This window comes from Leptonychotes weddellii, chromosome 4, assembly GCF_054177405.1.
Source record: "Leptonychotes weddellii isolate Sample4059 chromosome 4, ASM5417740v2, whole genome shotgun sequence".
Lineage (NCBI taxonomy): Eukaryota > Metazoa > Chordata > Mammalia > Carnivora > Phocidae > Leptonychotes > Leptonychotes weddellii.
In genome coordinates this window covers 15,626,150-15,653,181 of record NC_138372.1, presented here as the reverse complement: position 1 = coordinate 15,653,181, position 27,032 = coordinate 15,626,150, and the positions used below count along the sequence as shown (strand labels likewise).

Here is a 27,032-nt window from a genome sequence, read left to right as displayed (position 1 = left end):
ATCATCCCCAGCCTGGGGCCCTTTGCATCTGTTTCCTGAGCTGACCGTTGCTGAGGGTGTAGCATCAACCCCACTGACAAGTGAAGACCCTAAAGCTCAGAGGGGCAAGGGGCCTCCTGAGATCACACAGCCCCCACATCCTCAGTAGGGGAGCTGGGATTTGAACCCAGGTCTGCCGGGGCAGGGCTTGTGCCATGAGTTGGAGGGGGCCGGGGTAACTCCTGACGCGGTCCCTCCCCACGGTGTGACTGGAGTAAGCCTCCTCGCCTCTCTGGGCCCGAGGTTTTCATGGTCTCAGGAGCGGCTGAGGACTCACCAGGGTGAAGGGAGCAACTCCTGCAGTCTCTCTTGGCTCCTGGGCAAGACTGTGACAAGCAGATGCCCTGTCTCGGCCCACACAGGGGTATCTGAGGGTTGAGACGGACCCTTTTCCTCCTCATCCAAATCTTACTTCCCAGGTGCTTTGTATGGATGTGAGCATGGAGCAGGGGCCGGTAGGAGCTCATCGGGACTTGAAGCCTGGCAATGACTCACCTGTTCCCTGCTCTGTTTCTGTCCCTTCAGCCTCAGGGTGGAGGGAACACTCTGTTGCTTAGAAGACCCAGGCTCTGCTCCCTGGCTTGCTGCTTACTGACTGTGTGACCTTGGGCAAGCTGTCCCCCATCTCTGGACCTGGCTTTGTCCTCTGCACCAAGGGCAGGCGGCAAGATCCCTGAGGTCTTGCAGCTCGAATGCTCCCTGCCTGTCCTTCTTCGGCAGCCCTCGGCCTGGAGTTGGATCAGCCCAGAGGCCAGCATGAGCCTGAGCAGGTTCGGCTTCCCTTTAGCACCCCTAGTACCAGTGGGAAATTGGCCCAAGACACCTGAGACAGGGTGGCAGCACCAGCAAGAAGGAGTGGACCTTGGGCCTGGTGTCCCTGACAAGCCTCTGTTTCTTCTGCACCTGAGAGTGTGCTGCCTGGCTCTTAGCTTGGCTCCTGGCCCTGCCTCTCGGGAAGACCAGGCCCCCGCTGCCCCCAGTTCTCTCCTCAGTCAAACAGGGGGACTCTGTCTTCCTTATTGCCTCCCAGAGTATCAAGAGACCCCGACGTGAGCGAAGGGGCCCCGCTAACCATTGTTTATTGAGCACCTACTACACGCTGGGCACCGTGCTATGCTCTGGACATGCATTAACCCATTTAATCCCCACCACAGCCTCGAAAGCAGACCTCCTCGAGCCCATTTTGCAGATGGGGAAGCCGAGTATGGAGTAAAGTGTCTTGCCTGAGGCTATATAGAGTAAGTGGCAGAACAAAGCAATACATTCTCACCAGATGCCTGGACCGCGAGGTGACGTTTCTCGGGCTCCAGGAAGTCACTTGAAGGACTTTCAGAGCAGTGCATACGTGTATCATAGTAACAATGATAAAGCCACGAACCTAACACTGACTGAGCCCTTCTTCTGAGCCCAGCACTTTTCTAGGCTCTTTACACCTATCAACATAGGTGTAACAGAGAATTCTCACAATTGCCCCATTAGCTGGGGGCTACTAACATCCCCAGTTTATAGATGGGGAAACTGAGGCTTGGAGCTGTTCAGTAACCTGCTCAACGGTCATGCAGCAGTGCAGTGCTGGGCCAGACTTGAACCCGGCAGCTCAGGCTCTTCACTGGCACAGTGCCCGGCTCCAGGGAAATGCTCCCTGGAGATTAGTGAGGTTAACTGCTAGAGCCCAGTGGAGGGGCGGTCAGAGTGCTCCGTGACTCAGTTTCCTCATCTGTAAAATGCGCCTGAGGGTAACGTGCCCCGAGGGCTGCTGCAGGGAGCAGATGTGTGAACTCGTGTCCACTGCTCAGTGTGGCATCTGGCAGATGGTCAGCGCCGGGAGCGTTCACCCATGTCACTGGGTTCTTGCCACTGTGCACTGAGCAGCTGACCCATGTCACCTCATTGCGTCCTCTCAACAACAATGCGGGATGGGGGTTAATATCCACAATTTGCAGAGGAGGAGACTGAGGCTCAGAGAAGCATGGTGGCACCGAGCTGGGCCTGGAGCCAGGTTAACCCGCCCCAGCCATGCTCCCGGCCACTGTCCCCTCATTCTCTTACCCCATCTCCAGCCCAGACCCGTCTCTCCCTCTGGAGCTGAGCACTCTGTTCTTCAGGGCTGCCGGAGGCCCTGGCTCCTCTGTGGGGCCAGGCCGTCCACCCTCCTCTCCCGCCTGCTGTGGTCCGCGTCCACGGGCAGAGTGCGCCGTCACTGCGCGTCTGTCGTACCCGTGAGCCTCGGACACACGCTGCACCCACAAGCATGGGAGAGCCGTACTGCCATCAAGTCACAGGGATGTGACCTCAGTCAGCTGGGGCCTTCTGTGGGCAACTGAACCCTCGGATGAGAAGATTTCAACCCGGCCCCAGAGAGGCAGTCCGGCGCAGTGGTCGGAAGCCAGAGGGTGGAATCAGACTTGCAAGGAAATCTGCTCCCCTCTCCCTGGTGCTGTGGCCTTCAGCAAGTTCTCTCAACCTCTCTGAGCCTCCCTTCCTCCCCCGGCTCATCCACTGCGGACCCTTCCCTGGCAAGGATGTCATGAGCACGAACGGAGAAATGCATGTAAAGGCTTGACCACGGCGCCTGGCACCATCAGGAGGGAGAGCTTGTTAAAAACATGTCAAGGGCTGCCTGGCTGGCTCAGTGCATGGGGCACGTGACTCTTGACCTCGGGGTCGTGAGTTTGAGTCCCACATTAGGCATAGAATTTACTTTAAAAAAAAATTAAAGAACACTTTAAGAGGCAGGGGCGGGGGTGGGGCGGGGCGCCTGTGTGGCTCAGTCAGTTGAGGGTTCGACTCTTGGTTTCAGCTCAGGTCATGATCTCAGGGTCGTGGGATGGAGCCCGCGTCCAGTTTCCTGCTCAGCGGGGAGTCTGCTTGAGATTCTCTCTCCCTCTGCCCCTCCCCCGACTCTTGCTCTCTCTCTCTCTCTCTCAAATAAATAAATAAATAAATCTTTTTTTAAAAAGAGGAACATTTCAAGAGTATAGAATGGTGCCAGGGGCTGTGGGCTGGGGGAAAGGAGGAGATGCTGGTCTAAGAGCACAAACTTCCAGCTGTAAGAAGAATCAGTTCTGGGAGCTAATGGACAGCACGGTGACTATAAGAAACAATACCACAGGGGCGCCTGGGTGGCTCAGTTGGTTAAGCGACTGCCTTCAGGGAGTCTGCTTCTCCCTCTGACCCTCCCCCCTCCCATGTGCTCTCTCTCTCTCATATAAATAAATAAAATCTTTAAAAAAAAAAAAGAAAAAGAAACAATACCATATTGTATAATTGTAAGTTGTTAAGAGAGTAGATCTTTTTTTTTTTTTTAAAGATTTTATTTATTTATTTGAGAGAGAGAATGAGAGACAGAGAGCACGAGAGGGAAGAGGGCAGAGGGAGAAGCAGACGCCCCGCCGAGCAGGGAGCCCGATGCGGGACTCGATCCTGGGACTCCAGGATCATGACCTGAGCTGAAGGCAGTCGCTTAACCAACTGAGCCACCCAGGCGCCCAAGAGAGTAGATCTTAAATGTTATAACCACACACGCAAAAATAGTAATTATGTGAGAGGTTGGAGGTGTGAACTAACCTTACTGTGGTAATCATTTAGCAAAATATACACATGAATCAAGACATCACATTGTATACCTTAAACTTTCATGTTATTCGTCAATAATATCTCAATAAAGCTGGAAAAATATTTCAATTCACAGAGTGGCTATGGGGCCAGCATGATGCTGGGTTCTGGGGCTCAAGAGAGGAACCTCTCAGATCCCTGCCTTCCAGGGGCTCGGGGTCTAAAGGGAAAAAGCATATTTTTTCACACAATGATTGCCACCTCCAGGCTGGAGCTCCTGGGTCCAAGCCCCCGGGTCAGGACTCAGCCAAGGTGATCCAGGCCTAAGAAGGGGCAATGTCCTTCCCTTAACTTCTCTCCCTGTGATTTCACCTCCCAACAGTGAAGTGGCAGAATTCGTCCCTAAAGATTAGTGCACTTTTCAAACTTGAGGGGGCATAAGGAGATAACCAGGAGACTTTGTTAAAACTCACTTTACTGGGCACTCCACCCCTCTCCCCAAGATTCTGATTCAACAGGTCTGGGGTAGGGCCTGAGGATCTGCAGTTCTAACAAGCCCCCGGGTGATGCCGATGTTGCTGGTGTGTGGACCACACTTTGAGGAGCAGTGGATTCAGGACCAGAGAAGGAAGGGGACTTGTCTAAGGTCACACAGCAGCTAGGGGCTGGCATAAGAGCCTAGACTAGCTGAATCTTGATTGAGTATATTTTCCACCCACAACACCACTTCTCACAGCCCGGCTCCTGCAGAGACTGGCCCTCTCATCTGCCCAGGCTAAACTTCTGGAACCTGCAGGTCTGGAGTGTCTTGAAGCAGGGGTACAAGAAGTCGTTGGGGAGGTGCAGGGCTGAGGCTGCCCAGGGGCCTGTCCTCTCCTGAAGGCACTGGGGAGCCACAGAAGGACTGCAGTGGACAACCTGCTCCTCAAATAAAAAGCTTGTCATCTTGACAACACCTGTATGCCCCCATGGTGCCCAGAGGAAACACAAAAGGAAGGCCAACCCCTAACACCTACTTGTTCACTCTGTGCCAGGTGCTTTTCCAGATGCTTTACGTAGTGAACTCCTTTGACACTCATATGGACCCTATGAGGCGGGTATTATTATTATACCCATTTTATAGATGAGGAAATGGAGGCACTGATGTATGAAGTAACTTGCCCAGAGTCACACAGTTAGCAGGCAGCAGAGCTGGGATTTGAACCCTGGCCCACTCAATCCAACGCATCCTTCCCTTCGTTGACTGTGGCTGATACGGGCTGAGCAGGGAGGTCTGGAAACCAGTGGTCATCAGAGGGCCTCTGAGGACACCCTGGTCTGGTTCCCATCCTGTTGCTGCCAAGCGCACTCCGCCCGGCTCCCGCTGACTCACCTCGCCCACCACCACCCAGCCCACCTCAGCTCTGGGAGCTCAGCTGTTGGTGGGGCAGGTCCCACACAGCTATGGGGGTCTGGGCTTGGTGGGCTTAGCTGGCAGGCTTGGGTTACAGACAGCTCACCCGGGCTCTGATCCCATAAGCCCTGTCACCCTGGGCGTGGCAAGGAGGCGGCATTTGCTGGGAAGATGATCAAGGCGGGCCAGTGGGGGCCAAGCAGGGCTGGCCTTTCTCCTGGAATCCGGGGGGATTGAGAAAAGGGAACAGCTGGATGTTCTCCCATCCTCCTGCCATCCACCGCCCACCCTGGGGTATCAGGTTTCCCTGTAAGTTGGTCTTCAGGGAATTCTGGTATTTTCAATTACCAGCCGGGCACGCCGGCAGGGGGCTGGGGTCAGTGGTGCCCTGTGACCCCTGCAAGGAGATGGAGCCCCAGGGAGCAAGCACAAAAGAGGCTTGTGGCTGAGAGGGGAAGGGGGAGGCCGGCCAGGCAGGGCCTGCTTGGCTGGAGCAGGTGGTCAGGGGCCCTGCTGCCCCCAGCGAGCCCTGGGGGAGTGTCCAGTCCCTTCATTAGCTGAGACTTGGGGAAGTAGCCTTCTGCATATGCCTCTGTTTCCCCCTCTGGGCATGAAGGGGTTGAATGAGGAGGTCTCTCAGGGCCTTCTGGGACTAGGAGCCTTTGACGGTCAGGAAGACAGGAGGCCCGAGACCAGAGGGTGTGGGTTTGGGCTTTGCTCAGCTTCGTCTCCACAGCCCCGAGCTCCGAGGCAAGAAGGAGACCCCCGAGAGTACTCGGCCTTTACCCTTTCACCGGTCAGAAGACCCCAGGAGCTTAGAGGAGTAGGGAGAAGTCACTGGGCATTGGCAGTGTGAGACCCCCCCCAAGCCCCAGTCTCAGATCCCGCTACCTCTGTGACATCTTCACTGCTGTCGACAGCACGCCGTGACTTCCCACTGCCCCCCAAATAACACACAGATGCTCCACGTGGCCTCCGGGCGCACCTGCCTGGCACCCACCACCTCCGTGCACGTGCCCCTCCACTCCCAAGTGCCGTCCACACTGGCCACCTTTCTGTTCCCAATCACACCAAGGTCATCCTTTGCTCAGGGCCTTGGCCCCACGGTGTTTCTGCCTGGACGCCCCTTGCCCCGGATCTCCATGGCCCCTCAGGAAGCCCTCCCTGACCACCCACCCGCTCCCGTCCCCTGCCACCCCACAGCGGCTTTCTTTGCTTTGCAGTGTTAACAGGGACCTTGTCTCTCTTGTTCAATCCCTTATCCCTAGTGCCTGGGACGGTGTGACAGTGTGTGGCTCAGAGTAAGCACTTATCCATATTATTGGAGGAAGGAAGGAGAGAAGGAAGGGTAAGCCTCTCCCCTTTTTTAGCACCTTCAGGAACCTGGCTGAGTCACTGACCTTGGGGGCTGGGAGCCAGGGGAAGGCAATGCAGCTTCCATGATGGGCACTAACCATTCGCTCTGCCTCAGACCCCGAGCCCACTTGTGATGTGACCTGCTGCGGTGGCCTGGAGCCTCTCGCCGACCAGCCGGCCTAAAATACCACAACAGGGCATCGCAACTGCGCTTACATTCTCCGGGACTCTTGGAGTTTCCGGTTGATAGCGGGGTCGCTCTTTTAACTGTGGCAATACATTAAACTCCTGATGATCCAGCTGCAATTCTGGGTGACCTGATCATAACTGTCACAACAGAATTTCCACAAATAAAACGCTTCCAGAAAATGGGCCTCATTTCTTTCTGATTGGACCAAACATTTGCGCTGTGGGTAGAAAAAGGAAAAGCTGAGAACTGGTGTCAAGGTGGTACTTTGCTATGACAAAAAGGAGTTCTGTGGCCAAGAAAGGTACAGAAACACAGAGTTCTAGACCCCTGCTTATGAGACCCACATTGTATATGCCTTTGTTCAAGGCTCTGAGAAGTCCTGCAGGGGAGAGACCCAGTTAACCTGGCAGTCGAGGTCTCCTTTGGCTTCGGAACCCCTTTTTCATGTAATAGTTATTAATGTCTTTTGGAAGTAGCAATTTGTGGGACATATTTTTTTTTTGGGAAAAACCCCAAAACAACAAAAATTGGGTCTAGGAGATACTGTCTTTTCCCTTGAACCCAAGAAAAGCTCCTGTCTGCGGTGGCTGTTCATCTGCTCATTCATTCTTCCCTTGATTCAGCTTAGATTTAACAGCACTTCTGGGTGCTACACAATCAGATGCAGTGAGGTTAATCATGTCTATTTCACAGATGAGGAAAACGAGAGTCAGGTCAAGTCTCCTGCCTAAGGTACCTCAGCTCACAGGTGGGATCGAGACCCAGACCTGCCTGACTCTACAGCCTCGGTTGGTTTGTTCTCCCTGATTTCTTGGCCTGAGCCATGCACATGATCAGAGCAGGCTAAGGCCAGGCCCTGGGCTTGGTACCATGGATACCTCCAATGGCCCACCTGCCCATGGGATGCTGGACAGCCTTGATCTTACCTGTGGCTGCTGGATGGGACCCAGTCCCACCCCAGCACCTGGACTAGCAAGGTGGTAAGAGCCTGAGCTTCAAATCAGGTAGCCCAGGCAGCATATCTCGCCCTTTGGTGCCTCCAGTTCTCTACAGAAGGGGGACAGGGCATGGATGTTGGGAGGTTAAATGAAAACCTGCATGTCACTTGCTTAGCAGAGGCTTAGGTCCAGAGTCAGGGGCCAGGGGACGTCTGTCATATGGAGCTGTCTGGGCCGCTCAGAATCTTCTGAATCTTTTTATTTTTTTAAAATTTTACTTATTTATCTTAGGTAATCTCTACATCCAATGTGGGGCTCGAACTCATGACCCCGCGATCAAGCGTTGCACGCTCTCTGACTGAGCCAGCCGGGCGCCCCTGGGCTGCTCAGACCCGTAAGCAGCACTGTGAGTAGCTGAGTGGTGGTAATGGTGGTGGTGGAAGGGAGGAGATGCAGCATTCATTCAGGGTTCAGATCCCAGCTCTCTTATGCCCCGGAGACTGTGTGACCCCAGGCAAGTTACTTTCCTCTCTGAGCCCAGTTTTCTCACCTGCAAAATGGGATGTGGCAGACATGACTTACTGCCTGCCCAAATATCCATTCTTTCTTTTTCAAATTAACAAAATCTTGGTTCTTAGCTAGGCACATTATGCCCCAAAAAAGACTATATTTTCCCCAAACTCTCTGGTAGCTACAAGTGGCCATGTGACAATAGGATTGCCAATGAGATATAAAGCTAATGTAATATGTGGGACTTCCAGGAAGTCTCTCTTAAAGGGAAGGGCCTTCTCATTCTCCTTCTTTCATCCTGCTGCCTGGGACATGGATGTGATAGCTGGAGCTCTCGTAGCCATTCTGGCCCATAAGAACAAGAAGCTGTGTGCCGCGAAGCTTGGATCCCTGATGATTCCACAGAGTTGCAACTTCTGACATCCTTTACATATAAGAAAAATAAACTTCCATTTTGTCTAAGCCACTATGGTAGACTGGTTGTATTATTATTATTTTTTTAAATATTTTATTTATTTATTTGACAGAGAGAGAGAGAGAGAGACAGCAAGAGTGGGAACACAAGCAGGGGCAGAGGGAGAGGGAGAAGCACGCTTCCCGCTGAGCAGGGAGCCCAATGTGGGGCTCAATCCCAGGACCCTGGGATCATGACCTGAGCTGAAGGCAGATGCTTAACGACTGAGCCACCCAGGCGCCCCTGGTTGTGTTATTAATCACGTCCTTATATCTTCACTCTTTGCCCTATAACTTGTGTCAAACTGTCCCCCAGCTTTGGGCTGAGCCATGAGACTTGCCTTGGCCAATGGGATATTAGCAAACACGATCTAAGCAGAGGCTTGACAAGCCCTTGCATATATCTGCTGGCTATCTTGGTTCCCTGTGATTGCCACAAGAACACGCCCAGGCTGACCTGCTGAAGAAGAGATACGCAGAACAGAGTTGTGGCCCTAGGGGTCCCAGCCAGGACCATCCTGACCATCTGACAGCAGCCAACCCCAAATGTGTAATAAAGCCCTGAAAATATCCAAAGATCTGCCGAGTGACCCAGAGTGCAAACCCATGAATGCACCCCCACCAGGACCCGCCCGGCCGATCCGGAGCCCCGTGTGCTAGAAAAATGCTTCTTGCTTTTATGCTGTTGGTGTTGTGGTTGATTGTCCAACAGCATTACCGTGGCAGCAGCTATCTGTTATTTTTTTTCCTGTTCTGTGCAGCGAAACTCAATCTTAACTGATACTCTAGGCTGGCAATGCCTTCCCTGCAGAAAGCTTGGGGGGATCAAAGAGGCCGATGTGTGCAGAGGGCTTAGCCTGGGGAGGAAAGTGCCCTCTCCCTCTCCCTTCATTTCTCCAGGCCTGCGTCTCACCGGGGGCTCTCTCGGCCCATCTTCCTCTGATCCTCTTGGCCCCCAGGGAGAGAAGTAGGTGAGTACATGCTCATGCGAGTCCTAGAGACTGAGCCACTGTATGCCTGCCCCCCAGGAGGGCAGGAGGATCAGAGGAGGACACACTGGCGGAAGGGGCTTTGGAAAGTTGAAAGTCCTTCCATGAGAAAGCCATGCGGAGTGGAGTCCTGGACGGGGGCCGTGACGCTTGGCCGGGGTGCTGGAGACCGGCTCTACCACCATCTGCTGGGTCATCTCGGACAGCCACTTAGGGACCTCTCTGGGCCTCAGTTTTCCTTTCTATAAAAAACGAGGTGTGCACTCCAGGGCCCCTGACAATGCTGATGTGCTTTAATTTGGCTTATGTTACCTTCTGCAATAGGCAGAATGATGACCCCCAAAGATGTCCACATCCTGATCCCAGAATCTGTGAATATGGTAACCTTACACAGCAAAAGGGTTTTGCAGATGTGATTAAGGTCATGGTCCTCGAGATGGGGAAATTATCCTGGGTTATCCAGGTAGACCCAATGTAATCTATTGAGTCCTTAAAGGAGGAGAAGCTTTCGCAGCCGAGAGTCAGAGAACCAGAGGGCCGGAGCATGAAGAGGGCTTGAACCCCGTTGTAGCTTCTGAGATGCAGGAGCCCCGTGCAAGGACTGGAAAGAGGGCCCCTCAGGTGAAGGGCAGCGGCCAGTTGGCAAGGACAGGGACACCTCACTCCTACCATCCCATGGCACTGAGTTCTGCCAACACCTGAATGAACAAGGAAACGGATCCTCCCTTAGAGTCGTCAGAGAGGAACGCCGCCCTGCCAACAGCTTGATTTGGGCCCGTGAGATCCAGACTAGTCTTCTGCCCTACAGAGCCGGGAGGCAGGAGCTGCGGCTCGTTCTAAGTTGCTAAGTTTGTGGCATTTTGTTACAGCAGCAAGAGGAAACGAAGACACCTTCTGGATTCATTTGAAGCCTAGCTGCCATGTCTCATCCACGGACTCTGTGCTGGGTGCTCTGTCTACATTATTGCTGATCTGGCCACCATCCAGCAAAGCGGGAATGATATAGATCGATGCCCATTCTGCAGGTGCGGACCCTGAGGCTGGGGGAAGCGAAGCCTCCCATGCAGCCTGGTCACACAGTGAAGACAGGGCCGTGCTGGATGAGGGCTGAGCCCAGCACTGATGACGACTTTTTGCCCACACGACCCACTAGGACGGGCCAACAGGGGAACTTCGTAACTAGTCAATCTCCTGTTCAGTTCTGGTGATGCCAAACACCGCCTTTGCCGCCCGGGCTGTGGTGTGCACCGGCCCCTGCTCACATCCTGCCCGGCCTCTGCAGAAGGCCTGAGTCCCGCCAGCACTGGGCCCCAGTCTGCCACCACCGGCCTGGTGACTGGGGACAAGTCGCCTCCCCCTCGATGCCGTAATTTCCTTACCCGTGAGACAGGATAATGATAGGACCCACCTCCTAGGGTTGTCGTGAAGATGTATCGTCAAGGACTCGGGATAGTGTCTGGCACAGAGTAAACGAACCATGGGAGCCATTATTATGATTAGGGGGGTCACAGAACGGTCTCCGCTTTCTGACCGCCTGCATGTACCAGGCAGCCTGGGAGGCACCTTGAGACATGAGCTCAAAGCCTCCCAGCAGTCCCGTGAGGAGGGGTGGTGACGCTCACGAGGAGATGCATTCAGACGTGGGCTAAGTGACTTGTCTAAGGCTGTGTGCCAGTGAGCAGCCAGGCTTGATTCAAAGCCAGGTTTGTTTGCCAGATTCCCAAACCCAGACCCTCCCCACCCCTGCTGGAACTGGGCAGAGGTGCGGCTGCACGGAGCTTGCTCCGGGTGAGACCATGTCCGGCGCAGCCCTGGAGGGCGGCCAAGAGGACTGGACGCGCCCTGAGGACAAGCCCCACGTTACTGAAATGCCGCACGCGCCCCCTGGTCTGCACGGCTGTCTCTGCCTTGTGATTTCGATCTCGGCTTAAATGCCACCTCCTCAGAGAGGCTCTCTTCTGATGCCCACCCTGAGGGTCGCCCTCCTCCCTCCCATCCCCTAGGTTGTCTGGTTTGTTTGTGTCAAGGACCAGAGACTCTGGACAGCAGCCTGAATCCCGGGGCTGCCCCTTCCCAGCTGAGTGACACTGGGTGTGTGCTTGACCTCTCCCCACATCAGTTTCCACATCCAGCCCTTCTGTCAAGTGGGGATGTACGGCCCAGCCTGGCCTCCTCTCTCCAGGGGCCCCCGAGAGGACACATGAATATGGGGCAGAAAGGCATTCTGGAATAGTGGAGTGTGGTTCAGAGGTGGCACGATGGCTTTATGAAGTCAGAAGACAGCTCTGGCCCTGGTGACTGCCAAGGAAGTGTGAGCAAGGCCCAGCCACTTGCCCAAAAGGAATACTTTTTCCTTTTAAGGCAATGAGCTGGATATTTATATATTGAATTTTAGGGTCTGATTAAAACCGACCACTGAATGCATTTGTCTGGAAATCAAGTCCCCAGCCTTGCTTTCCAGCCTGTCGTACTTCTCTACGCCCCACCTCACTCCACGCTTCTCTGAGCCCTTCTGCAAATGTTCACTGAGCATTCACTGTGGTGCGCCCCTGGCCAGGTGCCGGGAAAACCGCGGTAAGTAAGGAAAAGCAGACCCATTATGTACCACCACACGCTGATGGCGGGGGAGACAGACAGGAATGACATGATCAAAGACTTAAGGCTAAAATCTCAACCAGGGAGGCTTGAGGGCCACGGTGCTGGGGGTGTGTGATCAAGTGAGGAAGGTCAATAAAAATGAGCTAAGGTCTGAAAGAAGGGTGAAGAGAAAAGCAGTCCAGGCAGAGGGACCATGTGTGGAGGCACCTCGTGCTCAGGAGGAACAGAAAGAACTCTCCCTCTAGACTGCCTCCTGCACTTCCCTCTCTTGGGACACCTTCTCCCTGCACGATTCCATCTCTGCTTCTTCTAAGCATCTCCATTCTGCAAAGCCAAGCTCAAATGCCTCTTCTTCCAGGAAGCCTTCCATGATTTGCCCTTTTCCCATTCCCTAGGAGGCTATGCTCTCTCCTGCTTGTGATCTCTCTCCCCTCCCTGATACCTCCTTGGGCCCTCTTTCATGCCATCTTGTATGTAGATGCTGTGTCCATGTCTCATCCTCCCAACCAGGGCATAGATCATTAAGGGCAGGAACTGTGTCTTCTGCAGTGTAGACTTGCAATCCCACAGCTCTGGGTTTAAATCCTAGTTGGCCTCAAGAGAGGCCTTAGTCGTGGCTCCACCTCTCTGGATCTCTGTTTCCTCATCTGGCAAAAGGGGATAAGGTGGTGAGGGCGTGGTGTGGCCGCATGGTCCCCAGCTGGGCTCTGACCATCTGAGAAAGAGTCGGCTTGTCAAGGGGCTTGAAACAAAGAGGAAGGAGAAAGGTATTTATGATCCAGAAAGCCTCAGGGCTTTGAGGTCATACAGGGGCTTAGACCTGAGTTTCCCAAATCTGCCAGATGGTAAGAAACTCTTGAGCCACTTGTTAAACATGCAGAGTCCCAGGACCCACTTCTGGAATTCTGATTCCACAGGTCTGGGGTGGGGTCCAGGAACCTATGTTCTGGAAAAGCTCTCGTATTGTTCTGATGCACAATGTGGTGGAAAAATTGAGGCCATGAGGGAGGCAGTGATTTCCATGTGTGTGATGGGTTGGATTGGTTTTCTCAGTTTCACCTCTTGGAATAGGATTATGTACCCACACCCCTTGCCAAGCCACTCTGCAGGGTTCATTTGCTGTGGGTGACTGTGCCACAGGCGGAGGAGAGGTATGCATCTGTGTGCCATGGCTTGGCGTGGATGCTTGCACTCCCAGCATCCACCATGACAGAAAACAAGCCTGGGTGGCGGCTGGTCCAAGGGGAATGGGAGACATATGGAACAGACTGAATCCAACCCACATTCTGGAGTCCTGCCAGCCCAGAGAGCCCTGCTGCAGATTAGCTAAACCCTAGCTGCCCCCCAGATGAGCGAGTGAGAAAATAAATATTTATTGTTGTAAACTACTAAGGTTTGGGTGGTTTTGTTACGCAGCATTATTGTAGCAATAGCTGACTGATACACTGAGGTCACACAGCAAATGAATGGCAAAGCTGGGATTCAAACTTGGGTCTGAATCCAGTGCTTGTTTCTCACTGCTTCTGTCTTTCAATTCTGAGGGCCTCCCCTTTTCCCCCCACCCCCACACCTTCCTTTCTGGAAGCCCCTCACTTCCACTCCATCCCACCTTTGTTCTCTGGGAACTTCCAGCTCCAGAAAGGAAGGGTCCACTTCAAGCAGCCCAGACTCTACTCTTTGCTACTAATAAGCTGAGCCTTCTTGAGTAGATAGTTCCACCCTCAGGGCTCCTGTATGGGTGTAGAGGAGGTCCCTAGAGCCAGGGAAAGAACCCCCACCCCTCTACCCCCTGGAGCCTGTGGGGGGAGTAGGGAGCCTGGGCTTCCCTAACTCAGGGCCTCACAGCTGAGGCTTTATAATCTGTTAGGTGTCTTTGCCAACACCTGTTGGCTTTTGGGGGTTCTCTTGGATTGCCTGCCTTGAGTCTACTCCCTCTGGACCCCACCCTGAGTAGGGCTTAAATGCACCGATGACCCTGCAAGAACAGCAGGCTCATGCTCACAACTATGTCCTCTCGGCTACAGCAATACCACAAACACTCACGAACAAAACCACACTCCTCGTACACAAACACACGGACAGACAGGACCACATTCAGACATACAAATTCATGCTCAAACACACCCCGTTCCAAACCCCTCGGATTCAGACACACCCATGCTCAGGAATGCATGTATAAATAAGAAGCCACATGGCCACAGAACATGGGATCCCAATCATAAACACATGGTCACCCAAACACATACAGTGACACACCCACACATTCTTACAAATACACTCACTCACATGCACCATCAGACCCATAGTCACACTCAAGGTTCCTTGGACATACCCTGGATTGTGCCCAAGCACTGGAATCTGGTAGACTTAGTTAATTCCTGTCCCTTACCCTTCCTGCTTTGTGACTCAACTTCTCTGAGCATCATCTGTAAAATGGGGACATGGATGCCTCCTATTCAAGGAGGCCAGGGGTATGCAGTGAGGTCATGTATAGACAGTACCCCTCAACCTGGAGCTGGTTGGCCCCTCTCTTTCCATGTTCTTGTTCATGCCCTTCCTCAATCTCAAAAGACATTTCTATCACTCCCTTAAACATTTTATTAGTCCTTTAAACTGCAGGCCAAATCCTGCCTCCTCCAGGAAGCCTTCCTAGACCTCCATCTCTGGATCCCCTGAGCACTTACTGTGTGGGCCCCACTTGACATTCGAAAGATAAGGTGGGTAGCCCACTCACTTTCTCTCCCAGAGCCTGGCCTCCCTTGGCTCTTCCTTGGACAGGGCCCAGACCATGCTCTCAATAAGGGCTTGGCAAGGGTTGTTGAGTGAATAACTGAGGGCCAAACACACAGTTTTCAATCCACAGGTACCATGAGGTCCTTGAAAATCTCATGTGGTCCTTGGTTGGGGGATGAGGCTGGGAAGCGTCACAGGTGACCCAGGGGACAGTGGGCTCGGTGGAGAGAAGGGGCCGGAAGCCTAAGAGGAGTGGACTGAAGAGGGAATGGCAATAGTAGTGAGACTGCAACGTTTGGCAACTTTTTTGCCACGAAGGAAGCAGGGCAGAAGATGGAGGGCGACGGAGGGTCCCAGAAAGGATTATGCAAGATGAACTGAGGGAGAAAAGCTTGCTGGAGCTGGACTGGGGTGGGCTGAAGGCTCCTAGAAGGCGCCTGTGGAAACTGCTAGATATCTACTGGCGGTCTCCCCACCCCTCACTGGGAAAGGATCACATCGCCCAGCCTCCTTTGTGGCTTGGTGAGGCCACGTGACCAGGTTCTTTCCAGGGGCCCGTGCCCAGAAGGGATGGGTTCCACTCCTGCTTCCCTGGGTCCTCTCTCTCCCAGCCTTCCTGCAGACAGACACACCTGTGCCTCAGTTTCCACCATGCACATAGGCGGGGAGCGTGGGGCTTGCTAACGCCAATGGAAGAACCCGGGTCCCTGAATCTCCGAGTGGATCCGACCTACCCATGAGCCTGGACTGCTCACCCCTGGGCTCTTCCATGACAGAGGCCACCGAACACCGGGCCTTTTTGTTAGGGGAGCTGCACGCTTACCTTCAACAGCACACGCTCACCAAACGACAGCAATTATCATAAACACCACGGCAACGGAGAGGTGACGCGTACACTCCCAGGGGAGGACGGCCTTGGAGAAGTGGAAGCCACTCCACAGCGGGGAGGGAGCTCGGAGCGGGGCCGGCAGGGTTCCCGTTCGGGTTCACGGCCCTGCTCCCCCGGAGCGGGCATCTCAAGTGCTTACCCGCCTGGTTGGTGGTGATGTTCACGGAGGCGAACTGAGGGGAGAAGGGGCTCTGGTCGGTGACGCCGTTCACCGCCTGGATCTCGAAGGTGTACTGCGTGTGGGCCAGCAGGTCGCTGACGTAGATGCGCGGCTCGGTCAGGCCCAGCTGTCGGGGCGCGTACTGCACGTTGTCCCCGCAGCGGGTGCAGGCGCCCCGGCCCGAGCCACAGCTCTTGCAGATGATGTTGTAGACCAGGTCCTCGCGGCCCCCTGAATCGCGGGGCGGGGTCCACTCCAGCATGAGCGAGGTCTCGTTGACGCTGGAGATCACCGCCTGGGGCGCCGAGGGGATGGCTGAGGGTGGGGAGAGGTGTCGGTCAGTGGGGGCTGCGGAGGTACATTCCTAAGAGACGGCTTTCCGCCCGCTGCCCTGGCTCCAGCCCAGGCCCCCAAAGGCTTCCTTCAAATCCCTTCTCCCCTCCATCCCCCTGAGAGATGCTTCTAGAATATAACTCTCGTTTTGCTGCACATCTGCTTAATGCTTTCCCCTTGGACTCCCCTTGTGTGTTGGGGATCATACCCACCCGGGATCTCTTTCCCCTTCTTCCTTCTAACAGAACCCAATTTTATTCAGGGTGGTAAGATGTCCAGCTAGGAGACTAATTTCCTAGCCTCTTATGATGAAGGGCTGGCCATTGATATACTGCAGAAGTTGTTGGTCAGGACTTTTTCTTAAAAGGAGACCACTGTAAAATGTCCCTTTGTCCCTTTCCTTCTTCCTCTGCCTAGAATGTGTGTGATGGCTGGAGCTTCAGCAGCAATGCTGGACTATGGACTATGAAGTGACCCAAAGGATAGAAACCACACACTGAGGATGGCAGCCCAGAAAGAGTGAGCCAGGTCCCAGAGAACTCCATGGATTTGTCGTAATATCCCAGGACTGCCTATCTTCAGCGTTCTGCTATGTGAGAGAATAGAGTCCTATGGTTTAAGCCACTGGGGTCAGCTCTCTGTTGCTTGCAGCTGAATTCCATTCCTGTCTATACAGGAGATGGTAAGATTGCCCTCCTAGTCACTCCTTTCTTAGAGAACCTTGGCCTGAGATTCAGGCAGCCGCTGCCAGGTTAGAACACTGGGCAGGCTTTTCTGTCACACACACCACCTGCGTTGGTTCTCCTTCTGCCAAGCCTCCCATTCACCGTCCCTTTGTGAATCGAGACCTTGACTTTATCTTCCATGTGACTGGCAGGAGGAGGTACGGAGCCAGATGTCAGCTCCACGGTTGCTGCGCATTGGCAGGGCAGAGACCCCAGGATGGTCCTTTTCCAACCAGTTTTTCATTTCCCCTCCCACCAGGTGATGGGCCACTCCCCGCTCAAGAAAGGCTGGCTGGAGACAGGCAGCCGCCCACCCCTTGCTCCAAGCTTTCTGCAAGGGGACTCGGGACGCAGTGGGGCATCGCCCTCCAGGGGCCCCGAGCGTACTTGTGCAGGGCATGTCGAGGGGGTCCAGGTCTGCTCTGTAGTAGCCATTGCGGCAGACACAGTTGGTCGCCCCTTCTGAGGTGGTCCGGCTGTTGATGGGACAGTGCGTGCAGGCCTCGTCCCCTTGGTTGGCCTTGAAGGTTCCAGAAGGGCAACCTGGGAGAGAAGACAAGGAGAGTCGCTGGGGAAACCAGATGAGGACTCAGGGGCCACAAGGCATGGGGAGCCCATGTAGTCTCTTGGAGGGGCCATGAAGTGCAACTGTTGGGAAACCCCGTCTCCTAAGGCTCTTGGGGGTCTCCAGGCTCCAACAGGGCAGTCCTATCTGTGCCCAGAAGGTTCTAGGCTACCTGGTTTCTTGTCTCTGAAGCTGTCTATGGGTTCAGCGGGATCCCTAGCAATCCCTCTTCACCTTTTCCAGGTTGGCTGTGGCACCGCTTCTAGGGTCAATCCTGACTTACTCTGAAGACTCTGAAGAGGTCTGGGGCAGGAGCCAGGGTCCAGTCTTGCTCACTGATGGCTGGTTGAGCCCTGATTCTTATAACTAGATTCCTGGCTTCCAGAGGATCATGATGATTACGTTACAGCAGAGAATTCCTAGCACAGTGCAGGCCACACAGAAATGCGATGTTATAAAGCAGAAAAGAACACGGTCTTTGGAAGTAGACAGACCTGGGTTTGAGTCCCAGCTTGGCCTGTGCTAGCCGTGGGGCCATAGGCAAGCGGATTAACCAGGCCGAGACTCAGTTTCCTTATTTGTAAAATTATGATCCTAAGACCCATTTCTGAAGGCCACTGGGGGAATTTGGTCCAGTGTGTAAGGCACATGGCAGGAGGCCTTGCACAGTAGAGGTGCCCAACGAATAGCAGCTGTTATTACAGTAGGTGCTGGATCAATGTATTTCACCAAAGGGAGCCTGCAGTACCAGGGACAGCCTGAGGAGGGAAGTGTTTGCACTTGATGGGCATTCAGCAATCTGGGAACTTCCAGGGGCTTCGGCCTTCTTCCCTGCTCTGGGAGGATGCTCAGGATGTGGGTTCAGGCCCTGCAGCTCAGGGCTTAGGTTCTACAAGCAAGGACCACTCCTGTGTGGACCTGTGTGCAAATCCACCCTACCCTAGCCCTGGGCTGGGCATCAGGAAGCCTGGGGTCCAGGCCCTGCCCTTTTCCTGGCCTCAGTTTCTTCTGCTGCTTACTGGGGTTCATCATCCCAGCTCTGCTGTGGAGCCTGTGGAGGGGAGATCACCTAAGGGGTAAGTGAGAAGGTGGACAGGGAAGAGCTTTGCAATGGGCAAGTTCCTCGTTGGGGTGAAAGGCGGCTAAACCACGTACAGGCCAGGGGGGTTCACCCGGATCACATTCCAGGCCTGTGCGCTCTGTCACCTCCGGCAAGCCACTCCACCCCTCGGAGCGTCCATCTCCTCGCGTGCAAATGGCTAACATCCATTTCCCTAAATCATTTTTCCAGCCCCAGCCTTCCAGCTTATCCTCCGTGTTCAAATACTTAGCAAACTGCCCTCCCCTCAACCCCTCAATGAGCTCCAGCCTCAGAGGCCCACCCCCCCGCCCCTGGTGCTTATAGTACTCGAGTTCAGAAAGCTTTACTCCCCTGCCACAATTATTCATCAAGGGGTCCCTTGGCCACGCTCTTGGCTCCCTCGGGATGGGAACTACGTCTGATTCACGGCTCCTTCCCCTGTGCCGAGCACAGAACCCGGCACTCAGCAGATGCTCCATACATACATCTTGAAGCTGCCTGCTAAAGTGGGAAGGGCTTGGGCTTTGGGGATCGTGTGAACAGAAAGGCAGTGAAGAATGGTGGTTAGTGTGCAGGCTGCTTGGCAAATCCCTGACCTGCCTGTGCCAGGGGTGTGACCTTGGGCCAGTCACTGAAGCTATTTCCTTATCTGCAAAATGGGCACAAGACTATCTACCTCCTACAATTGCTGCAAGGATTACAGTGGTTAAATTTAGGCAAAAATGCCTAGAACAGTTCCTGGCATTACTGAACTGTATCCGATTCAAACACCGATCTGCTGGGTGACCTCAGGCAAGTAGTTCAACCTCTCTGAGCTGAAGTTTTCTCATTGGGATGAGAGCATCTACCCCATAATGTGGCCATGAGGACCCCATGCGATGGACAGTGTCTGGCGTGGGGCAGGGGAGAGGTTGTAGTCACAACTCAGGGCTTGCTGGATAAAACAAGCACTCAGTGTATACGCCCCAGACAATTCCCCCTGGGGCACTAGAAAACAGCACCCTCCCCCTGGGGCCCTAGTTTACCTGCCTTTTGGAGGGGGCTTCCGGTAGGTGGCAGCCAACTTAACAAAGACACTGGCTGATGCCACCCTGACCAGGCCCCACGGGGATCTCGAGTCCAGCTCCAGTCCAGTCCTTAAGGAACTATAGGCAAGAGCAGAGTCAGGACTTTGATAGAACCACCCAGGCTCTCGTGACTCCAAGGAGGATGATGAGTGCTCTGGGGGTTATTAAGTCTTCCACTGGACAGATGGGGAAACCAGGGCTTCAGAGTGTAAATATGAAACAGTCAACATTTATTGAGTTTGTATAAAATCCTGGCACTGTCCTAAGGACTTAGCCCATAGTAACTCATCCAGTCCTTACCCAGCCCTGTGATGGGAGGGAAGGTTATCACTCCCATTTTCAGATGGAGGTGTGAAGGCACAGAGATGGGAGTCATTTGCTTGGACGTGAGCTTACAGCGCCTCAGTCTCAGGTGGTCTGACTCTAGAAGCTTCCCTAACCACCACACTACACGGCCCTGTGCAACCTGCGTTCCTGTCAATGGTCCAAGAGCGCTGAGCGGGGATTGGCAGCTCTAGTTCTGGGGGCCCGCCCAGGGCTCTCGCCACTTTGCTGCACTGGTTTTGGGGTCCTGAGTGCTCCTGTCCTCTGCTGCCTGGCTGAAGAGGCAGCCCACCATCTTGGCACAATCCAGTCAAGACATGCAGCCTGCAGCTCTGGCTCAAGTTAAGCAGATGACGTCTCTGAGCCTCAGTTTGCTCTCCTGTAGAATGGGGGTACAGGGCTCCTGTGGGGATCTAGGATCATCCTAATAGATGCCAAAAGGTTTTGTTCCTAAGATCAGGACCCTCCTGGCTCCCTTTCAGGCAAGAGCCTGTCCAGCTTAGCACATCTCTTCCATCTGCTGGCAATTCCCTGGGCCCGGCTGGTGGGTGGCTGCCCAGTCTCCCCTCCAGCCCCTCCACCTGGGCTGCCTTTCTGGCTGTCCTCTCTTGTCACCATGTCCTGGCCCCATCTCAGACTCCCCGGGCTGCCTCCTCCAGAAGCCTTCCTTCATTAGGTGTGCAGCCTGGCTACCCCTCCACCTTCCCACTGGGCATCTATGGTTTCTCTATCTATTAGCCAGTGCTTCACCAAACCTGTTCTTTCATCTGGGAAGGTGACATCACTCTCCACCCAGTCACAGGAACTCTGGATGCCTCCTCCCTACCCTCAGCCCCTGCTGCCAATTACCAGGTCTCCCCCCGCCCCCACCCTGCCCGTAGCAGTGCCCGATCCTGGCTCTTCTCTGCAGCTGTTCTACCCCTTCGGGCATCCAGAAAGCTCTTCCTACCGACTCCTTAGCCTCGTGTGGCCATCTGGCCTCCTCCTGCCCACCCCCACTCCCCTAGCCAGCTTTCTAAAGTCCACACCTTTCTGTGTCACTTAAAAACCCACAATGGCACACAATGGAATATTATTCGGCCATAAAAAGGAATAAAGTATGGATACACACCACAACATGGATGAACCTTGACGACATTGTGCTTATGAAAGAAGCCAGGCACAAAAGGCTACATAGTGTGTGCTTCCATTTATAGAAAAGTATCCAGAATAGCCGTCTATAGAGACAGAAGTAGATTAGTGGTTGCTAAGGACTGGGGAGAGCAGAGAATGGGGAGTGACTGCTAATGGGGAATAGGGTTTCTTTTTGAGGTGATGAACGTGTTCTAAAATTGATTGTGGGGATGGTTGCACAATTCCGCGCATACGCTAAAAATCACCGGATTGTACGACTTAAATAGCTGAATTCTACGGCATGTGAATGATGTCACAATAAAACTGTAATTAAAAAAAATCTGCAACAGCTCCCCAAACTCCTCAAGGACCCCAGAACCCCAGGGTGGGCACCTGCCCATCTCTCAGCACCCACCACCCCAAGCTTCGTTTCCCACTGCTCCACACAGTCGACTATGTATGGTGCCTGCCCCGGGCCCACCTCCACACTTCTGGCCTTTGCCCGTCCTGCCCTCACTCCCTGCAATGCCCTCCCGTTGTCATCAAACTCCTACACCCCTTTAAGACTTGGTGGCAGGTACCACCTCTTCCAAGAAGCCTTCCCTAAGTCACCACTCAGGGGCGAGGTGCCTATTTTAATTCCTTACTCATGAATGTGTAAGTACCTGGCTGGACTGTCAATTCCCAGTAAGATGCCGCGTACCTAGTGGGTGATGGAGGGATGACGTGATGAGCTGGAAGGGCATCCAGCTCAACCACCTTGTGTGACACTTGAGGAAACGGAGGTGCAGAGAGGAGCAGGCCCACATGGCTCTTCGGCAGCAGAGGCAGATTCAGATCCCAGGTGTCCTGTGTAACTGTGGGGTGTGAGGGGCCTCGGCTCCGGTCGGCCACCTCTTGGCCCACAGAGAGGTCTGGAACAGCTGCCTGCCCTCAGTACCCAGTGCCCCAGGGGCTGTGCTGCTCTGTTTCTCACCTGGGAGGGCATCCAGTCCTGCCAACGTGCAGGTTTCAGGCACAGAACTGGGAAGTAAGCGGACTTGGCAGCTGCCCCCATGGCCCCCAGGCAGGTGCCTTCTCTGAGCCTCAGTCCCCTCCTCCGGAAAGGGGGCTGATGACACATGCAAGGTGTGGGTGCGGTCAGAGTCTCTGAGTGGGTCTCCCTGCCCCACTTTGGCCTCCCCGCCAATCCCCCACAGTCGCTGGGGAGATCCGATTAACATGAATCGGACCCACCACACTCTGCTTATTTTAAACTCACCCGGGGCTTCCCGCGGCACTGAGAACTACCCCACCCCCAGCCCTGGCCCACGAGGCCCGCCAGACTGGCTCTGTGGTCTTCCTGTCGCTACTGGACACTCCCCTCGCTCAGCTGTGCTCCAGCCCCTCGGTGGGCAAGAGCGGTGTCCCTGCTTCCCATGGCTGATCTTCTTCCTTTAGGCCCCCACTTAAACGTCACCTCCTAGAGAGGCCCTCCCTGACCACCCTGGCCAGAGGGCTTCTCTCATGACACTCTGTCTCAGTCTCTGTTTCCTTTGTTGACCCTCATCACAAGTTGTAATTACATTAGAAAACAGCTTAAGGGGGCGCCTGGGTGGCTCAGTTGGTTAAGCGACTGCCTTCGGCTCAGGTCATGATCCTAGAGTCCCTGGATCGAGTCCCGCATCGGGCTCCCTGCTCGGCGGGGAGTCTGCTTCTCCCTCTGACCCTCCTCCCTCTCATGCTATCTGTCTCTCATTCTCTCTCTCTCAAATAAATAAATAAAATCTTTAAAAAAAAAAAAGAAAACAGCTTAGGGCGTCTGGGTGGCTCAGTTGGTTAAGCGACTGCCTTCGGCTCAGGTCATGATCCCGGAGTCCCGGGATCGAGTCCAACATCGGGCTCCCTGCTCAGCAGGGAGTCTGCTTCTCCCTCTGACCCTACCCCCTCTTGGGCTCTCTCTATCTCACTCTCTCTCTCTCAAATAAATAAATAAAATCTTAAAAAAAAAAAAAAAGAAAGAAAACAGCTTATGAACTGTGTGCTGTCTTTGCCTTGAAAGTGCCTGCAAAGGGGAAGAGGAACCAGGTTTGTCTGGCCCTCAAGGTTCCCTAACTCCTGGCAGACTGGTGGGAACATAGTGGGTGCTCAATACATACGTTTGTTGGATGAACGAATATGCCCCTTATGGGTGTCCTGAGAAAATACGTGGCTGGTGAAGGCCACGTTCGGTGCCACCATTATCATGTCAGTTTCATCAGGCCGCGTGGCTGCTCAGATCCCGCTTTACCTCTTGTCTTCGCTCCCCGCGGGTCGTCCCAGGAGCCTGTCCACTATGGTGACAACGCATCCTGCTTTTCAGACTGGAAGTCCCGCGTCCCAGAAATGCCCTCAGTCTCTGGTAAGCCCCCGGTATGCATCTCTGGGCCCTTCTGTTACCCCCTTTCACCTGTTTGCAGTTCCCTAGATGTCCTGGCCACACACACACACACACACACACACACACACAGGTCCCTTTGCCTGAATGCCCTTCTCTGCATCAACCTGCCCCCTGGGACGGGGGTCTGACATGGATGCCTCTGGGAGGCCCTCCTCCACTTGCTACAGCAGACACCTCCGACCTCCACTCGGTACCCCAGACACACGCTCTGGGCAGTGGTGTGCTGGTACGTGGCTGTCTGCAGTGGGGAGGGGGGAAACCCGGATTTGTTGTTTGCCCATTTCTGTGGCGTAAAGACTCCCACCAGGGCACATTTCATGCTACCCACCTGACACAACTGAATGTTGGGTTGGGAAGAAATGAGCATAGTCGGCTCTTGTCAGCCAAGCTGGCACCAACTGGCTCCATCCTACCATGGACCTAACCCATATGTGACTCATCTCTGTGCTGCCCATTGGTTGGTGGACCCTGGCTGGGGCAGGGGCTGGGTCTTTAATCTCCACATCTAGCAGCTAGTGCAAGGTGTGGTACACAGTAGGTGCTCAGGCAGCTCAGTTTGCTAAATGAAGGCAGGTCCGTCTCCCCAAGCGGATAGTGAGGGACTCGAGGGCCGGGGCCGTGGGTCCGATCGGCTGATATGCACACAGAGCACGCAGCAGGTACTATGTAAATGTCATCTGTTATTACTCATCCAGCAGGCAGGGACAATCCTAATTCCATTTACCACGTGCTTTCCAGGTGCCGAGCCCAGTGCAGGTGATTTGCATGGATTCTCTCATGAAATCTACGTGACCACCCGCCGAAGTGGTATCATTATCACCGCCCCCCCATTTTACAGATGAGGAAACTGATGCCCTGAGGGGGGCAAAATGTGCCAAGGTCACATAGCTACTAAATGATAGAGCTGAGGTTTGACTCCATGTCTTTGCGATTCCGAAGATCTCATTCCCAGGTGCTCCGGGACGTAGAAATTATCGGGCGGCCTGAATGTCAGTACTGAAGACCATGTTATCAGACCTACGAGGGGACAGGGCTTGCTGGGTCACTCAGCAAGACAGAGGTAAAGCTTGACCCCCAAACACAGGACCTGGGACCGAAGCAGCCAGCTAGCATCGGCCTTCTGCAGACGCCCAGATCCCTTGGCCAGGCAACCCAAGGCACGGATGGCAGCCGGCCGGGAGAGGGAGGGAGGATTATGGGGAAACAGATTTTCTCCCCACCTGCCCCCCGGGCTCCGGGGATAGGTGATAATTGACCGAGCGAGCCCTGAGTCAGGCCGAGGCAGGGCTCCATCTGGACTTGGCACGGCGGGGCCGCTAATTGGCACTGGGTGATCCTTGCAGCCTCCTTGGCAGACCTGCTACACTGTTCCTCACTCTCTTCCCAGAGATGCTGCTTTAATCCCCAAACCACTGAGGGCACAGCAGAGTCCAATGCTCCATCAGGCCCTGTGTGCCAGGCCTTGTTCGGGGAGGAAGGAGCTTCTCTGCCTTCCTGGGGGGCCTGTGGAGCAGAGGGCTCTGTCGGGGCAGAGGCGGGCTCACCATCTAGCTCCTGGGAATCCGAGCAGGAGGTCTGTTGGAAGTGGACCTGGGTGTAGACCGTGGAGCTGGCCTGCCTCTCGCAGGCCATTTACTGCCTCTCGCTAACAGTGTGACCAGGGCAAGGTCCCTCGCTCTCAGTTCCCTCGTCTGTGTAACGGGGAGAATGATCACACCGATCACACCGACCTTCTATTTGGGGGGAAGACTGCGTGAGCTAATCTGGAGAAAGCACGTGCAGCAGCACCCGCCTGGATGACACTGAGCACGACACAAGTGTCCGTGTACTATCTCCATTCAATCCTGGCCCGCCACTTGCTGTGTGCTAAGCCCTGGGGATGCAGAGACCAAGAAGCCATGGTCCCCGCCCTCAGGCGTGTGACCGAGCACGGGGCCGGCACACCTTCCTTTAACCAGGCCTGACGCTGGCCACGGTGAGCGGAGGGAGTGGGTTCCCGGCTCAGCCATGCCCGGTTCGATGGGATCTCCAAGACGTTCTGGGTTTGGGCTGGCGAGAGGAGTTTGAGTGGACGGAGGAGAGCCCGGGGCCCAGAGAGTGGGGGAGGCTGAGCTCGGGTGCCCCTGTGGCTCCCTGCTCTCTTTGCTCTGTGAGCCTGGGCCCCTTCCTGCCTACTCTGGGTACAGCTGGGACCATCTCTATGGCCTCTGCCACCTGTGGGACTCTGGCCATGGACAGGCTCAGGCATCCAACCCTGGGCCCTATGTTCTCCTTGAGCTGTGGATAAACTGATGCGTATATTTTCAGGGCCTTATGCTGTGACTACATCTGAGCTGAGCTTGTGGTATTCCTGCGGTGGAGCAAGAGGGGTTGGGGGGGTCTTCCTTACGCAACGTGGCTTTTGCATTTCGCATGCTTCCTGCTTTTGCTGCTGAGGTTAAACCAGTGGAGTCAGCTGCTCTGGTCAGAGCTGGGCAGGGTGCCTGATCCTCTGTGCCCAGCCATGCTGGAAGCAGTTGGCAAGCTTTTGGGCTAGGAGGAGATTCCGATCACTGTGTACCTGCCATGGGCCTGCCCGGTGCTGGGCCAGCAGCTTCCCCTGCTCATAACCTCACTCAGTCCTCACCATCTCTCTGTGTAGTAGGAGGGGTTGTCCCCATTTTCGAGATGAGGAAACTGAGGCTCATAGAGAGGAATGCCTTGTCCAAAGTGACTCAGAGCCTGTTCCCCCATAGTCCATGTTCTTTCTAACTCCTGCTTCCGAAACCCTCAGTGTTCTAACTTGACGAAGAGTGCCCCACTCTGCCCTTCCAGTGTTCTCCCTCTCTCCTCCCCTGAGAAGGGGGGCCCTGCCTGGTCAGGTTAAGTCCAGGGAGTGCCTCAGGCTCATTCCCCTGCTGTGGGAGCTCCTACTGGGACCACCCAGGGGATGTCAGTCATCCCCCCCACCGCCCCCACATGCCCGGGCTACCCTGCCTGCCCCTGCCGGGTCCTAGGCTCTGTGGATCCTTGCCAGCCCCTGACAGAACTACAGAAGTCAGAAGGCAGCTGCAGGAACTGTGTTAACACATCTCCCCTTTGCCTGAGGGGGGATCCCAGGACCTCCCAAAGCCAGTCTCCACACTGGCCATCTGTGGCGTCCCTCCTCTACTCAAGACCCTTCAATGGCTCCCTTGTGCCTGTGGCGAGCCCAGCCTGCCTTGGCCTCCGAGCTGCAGCCTGGGCCCCGGTCACTGCAGGTGGCTTCCGGCTCCCCCACCAGCTGTGTTCCATTTCCCGTCTCTGGGCCTTTGCTCAGGCAGTTCCCTCTGCTTTCTGCCCCCAGCGCCAGCCTGCCTCACACCTTTTTATCCTTCCAATCTTGGCTCCACCCAAATCACCTTTTGACCTTCTCCTGGGATGCCATCCCCGACCTGGTTTGGGGCCTCTTGCCCGTGCTCCCGAAGCACCTGGGCTTTGCCTCTACCGCTGCATGATTACAGGTTCTGAGAGTCTGCCTCCTGCACTCGGCTGTAAGCCTGGGGACAGCAGGTACCGGCAATGTCTAGAACCTCCCAGCACTAGCGGCTGAGACGTGATGGACAGGAGGCCTCAGGATGTCT

The 27,032-nt window shown here is 54.7% G+C and overlaps 2 protein-coding genes across 3 annotated transcripts in view; one reads left to right on the top strand and one right to left on the bottom strand.

The window, feature by feature from the left end:
* The window catches only part of LUZP1 (leucine zipper protein 1), a 243,265-nt gene extending 238,974 nt beyond the window's left edge, over positions 1–4,291 (top strand). Inside the window, exon 4 of the mRNA XM_081817706.1 lies at positions 4,220–4,291. Within this exon, the coding sequence (XP_081673832.1) occupies positions 4,220–4,276 (57 nt within the window). The 3' untranslated portion in view covers positions 4,277–4,291. The remainder of the gene's footprint in view (positions 1–4,219) is intronic.
* The window catches only part of EPHB2 (EPH receptor B2), a 183,902-nt gene that overhangs the window by 25,775 nt on the left and 131,095 nt on the right, over positions 1–27,032 (bottom strand). For both annotated transcript variants that reach the window (XM_081817707.1, XM_081817708.1), the window contains exons 4-5: positions 17,249–17,404; positions 15,783–16,118 (exon numbers count right to left, since the gene is read on the bottom strand). In XM_081817707.1, the coding sequence (XP_081673833.1) occupies positions 15,783–16,118; positions 17,249–17,404 (492 nt within the window). The remainder of the gene's footprint in view (positions 1–15,782; positions 16,119–17,248; positions 17,405–27,032) is intronic.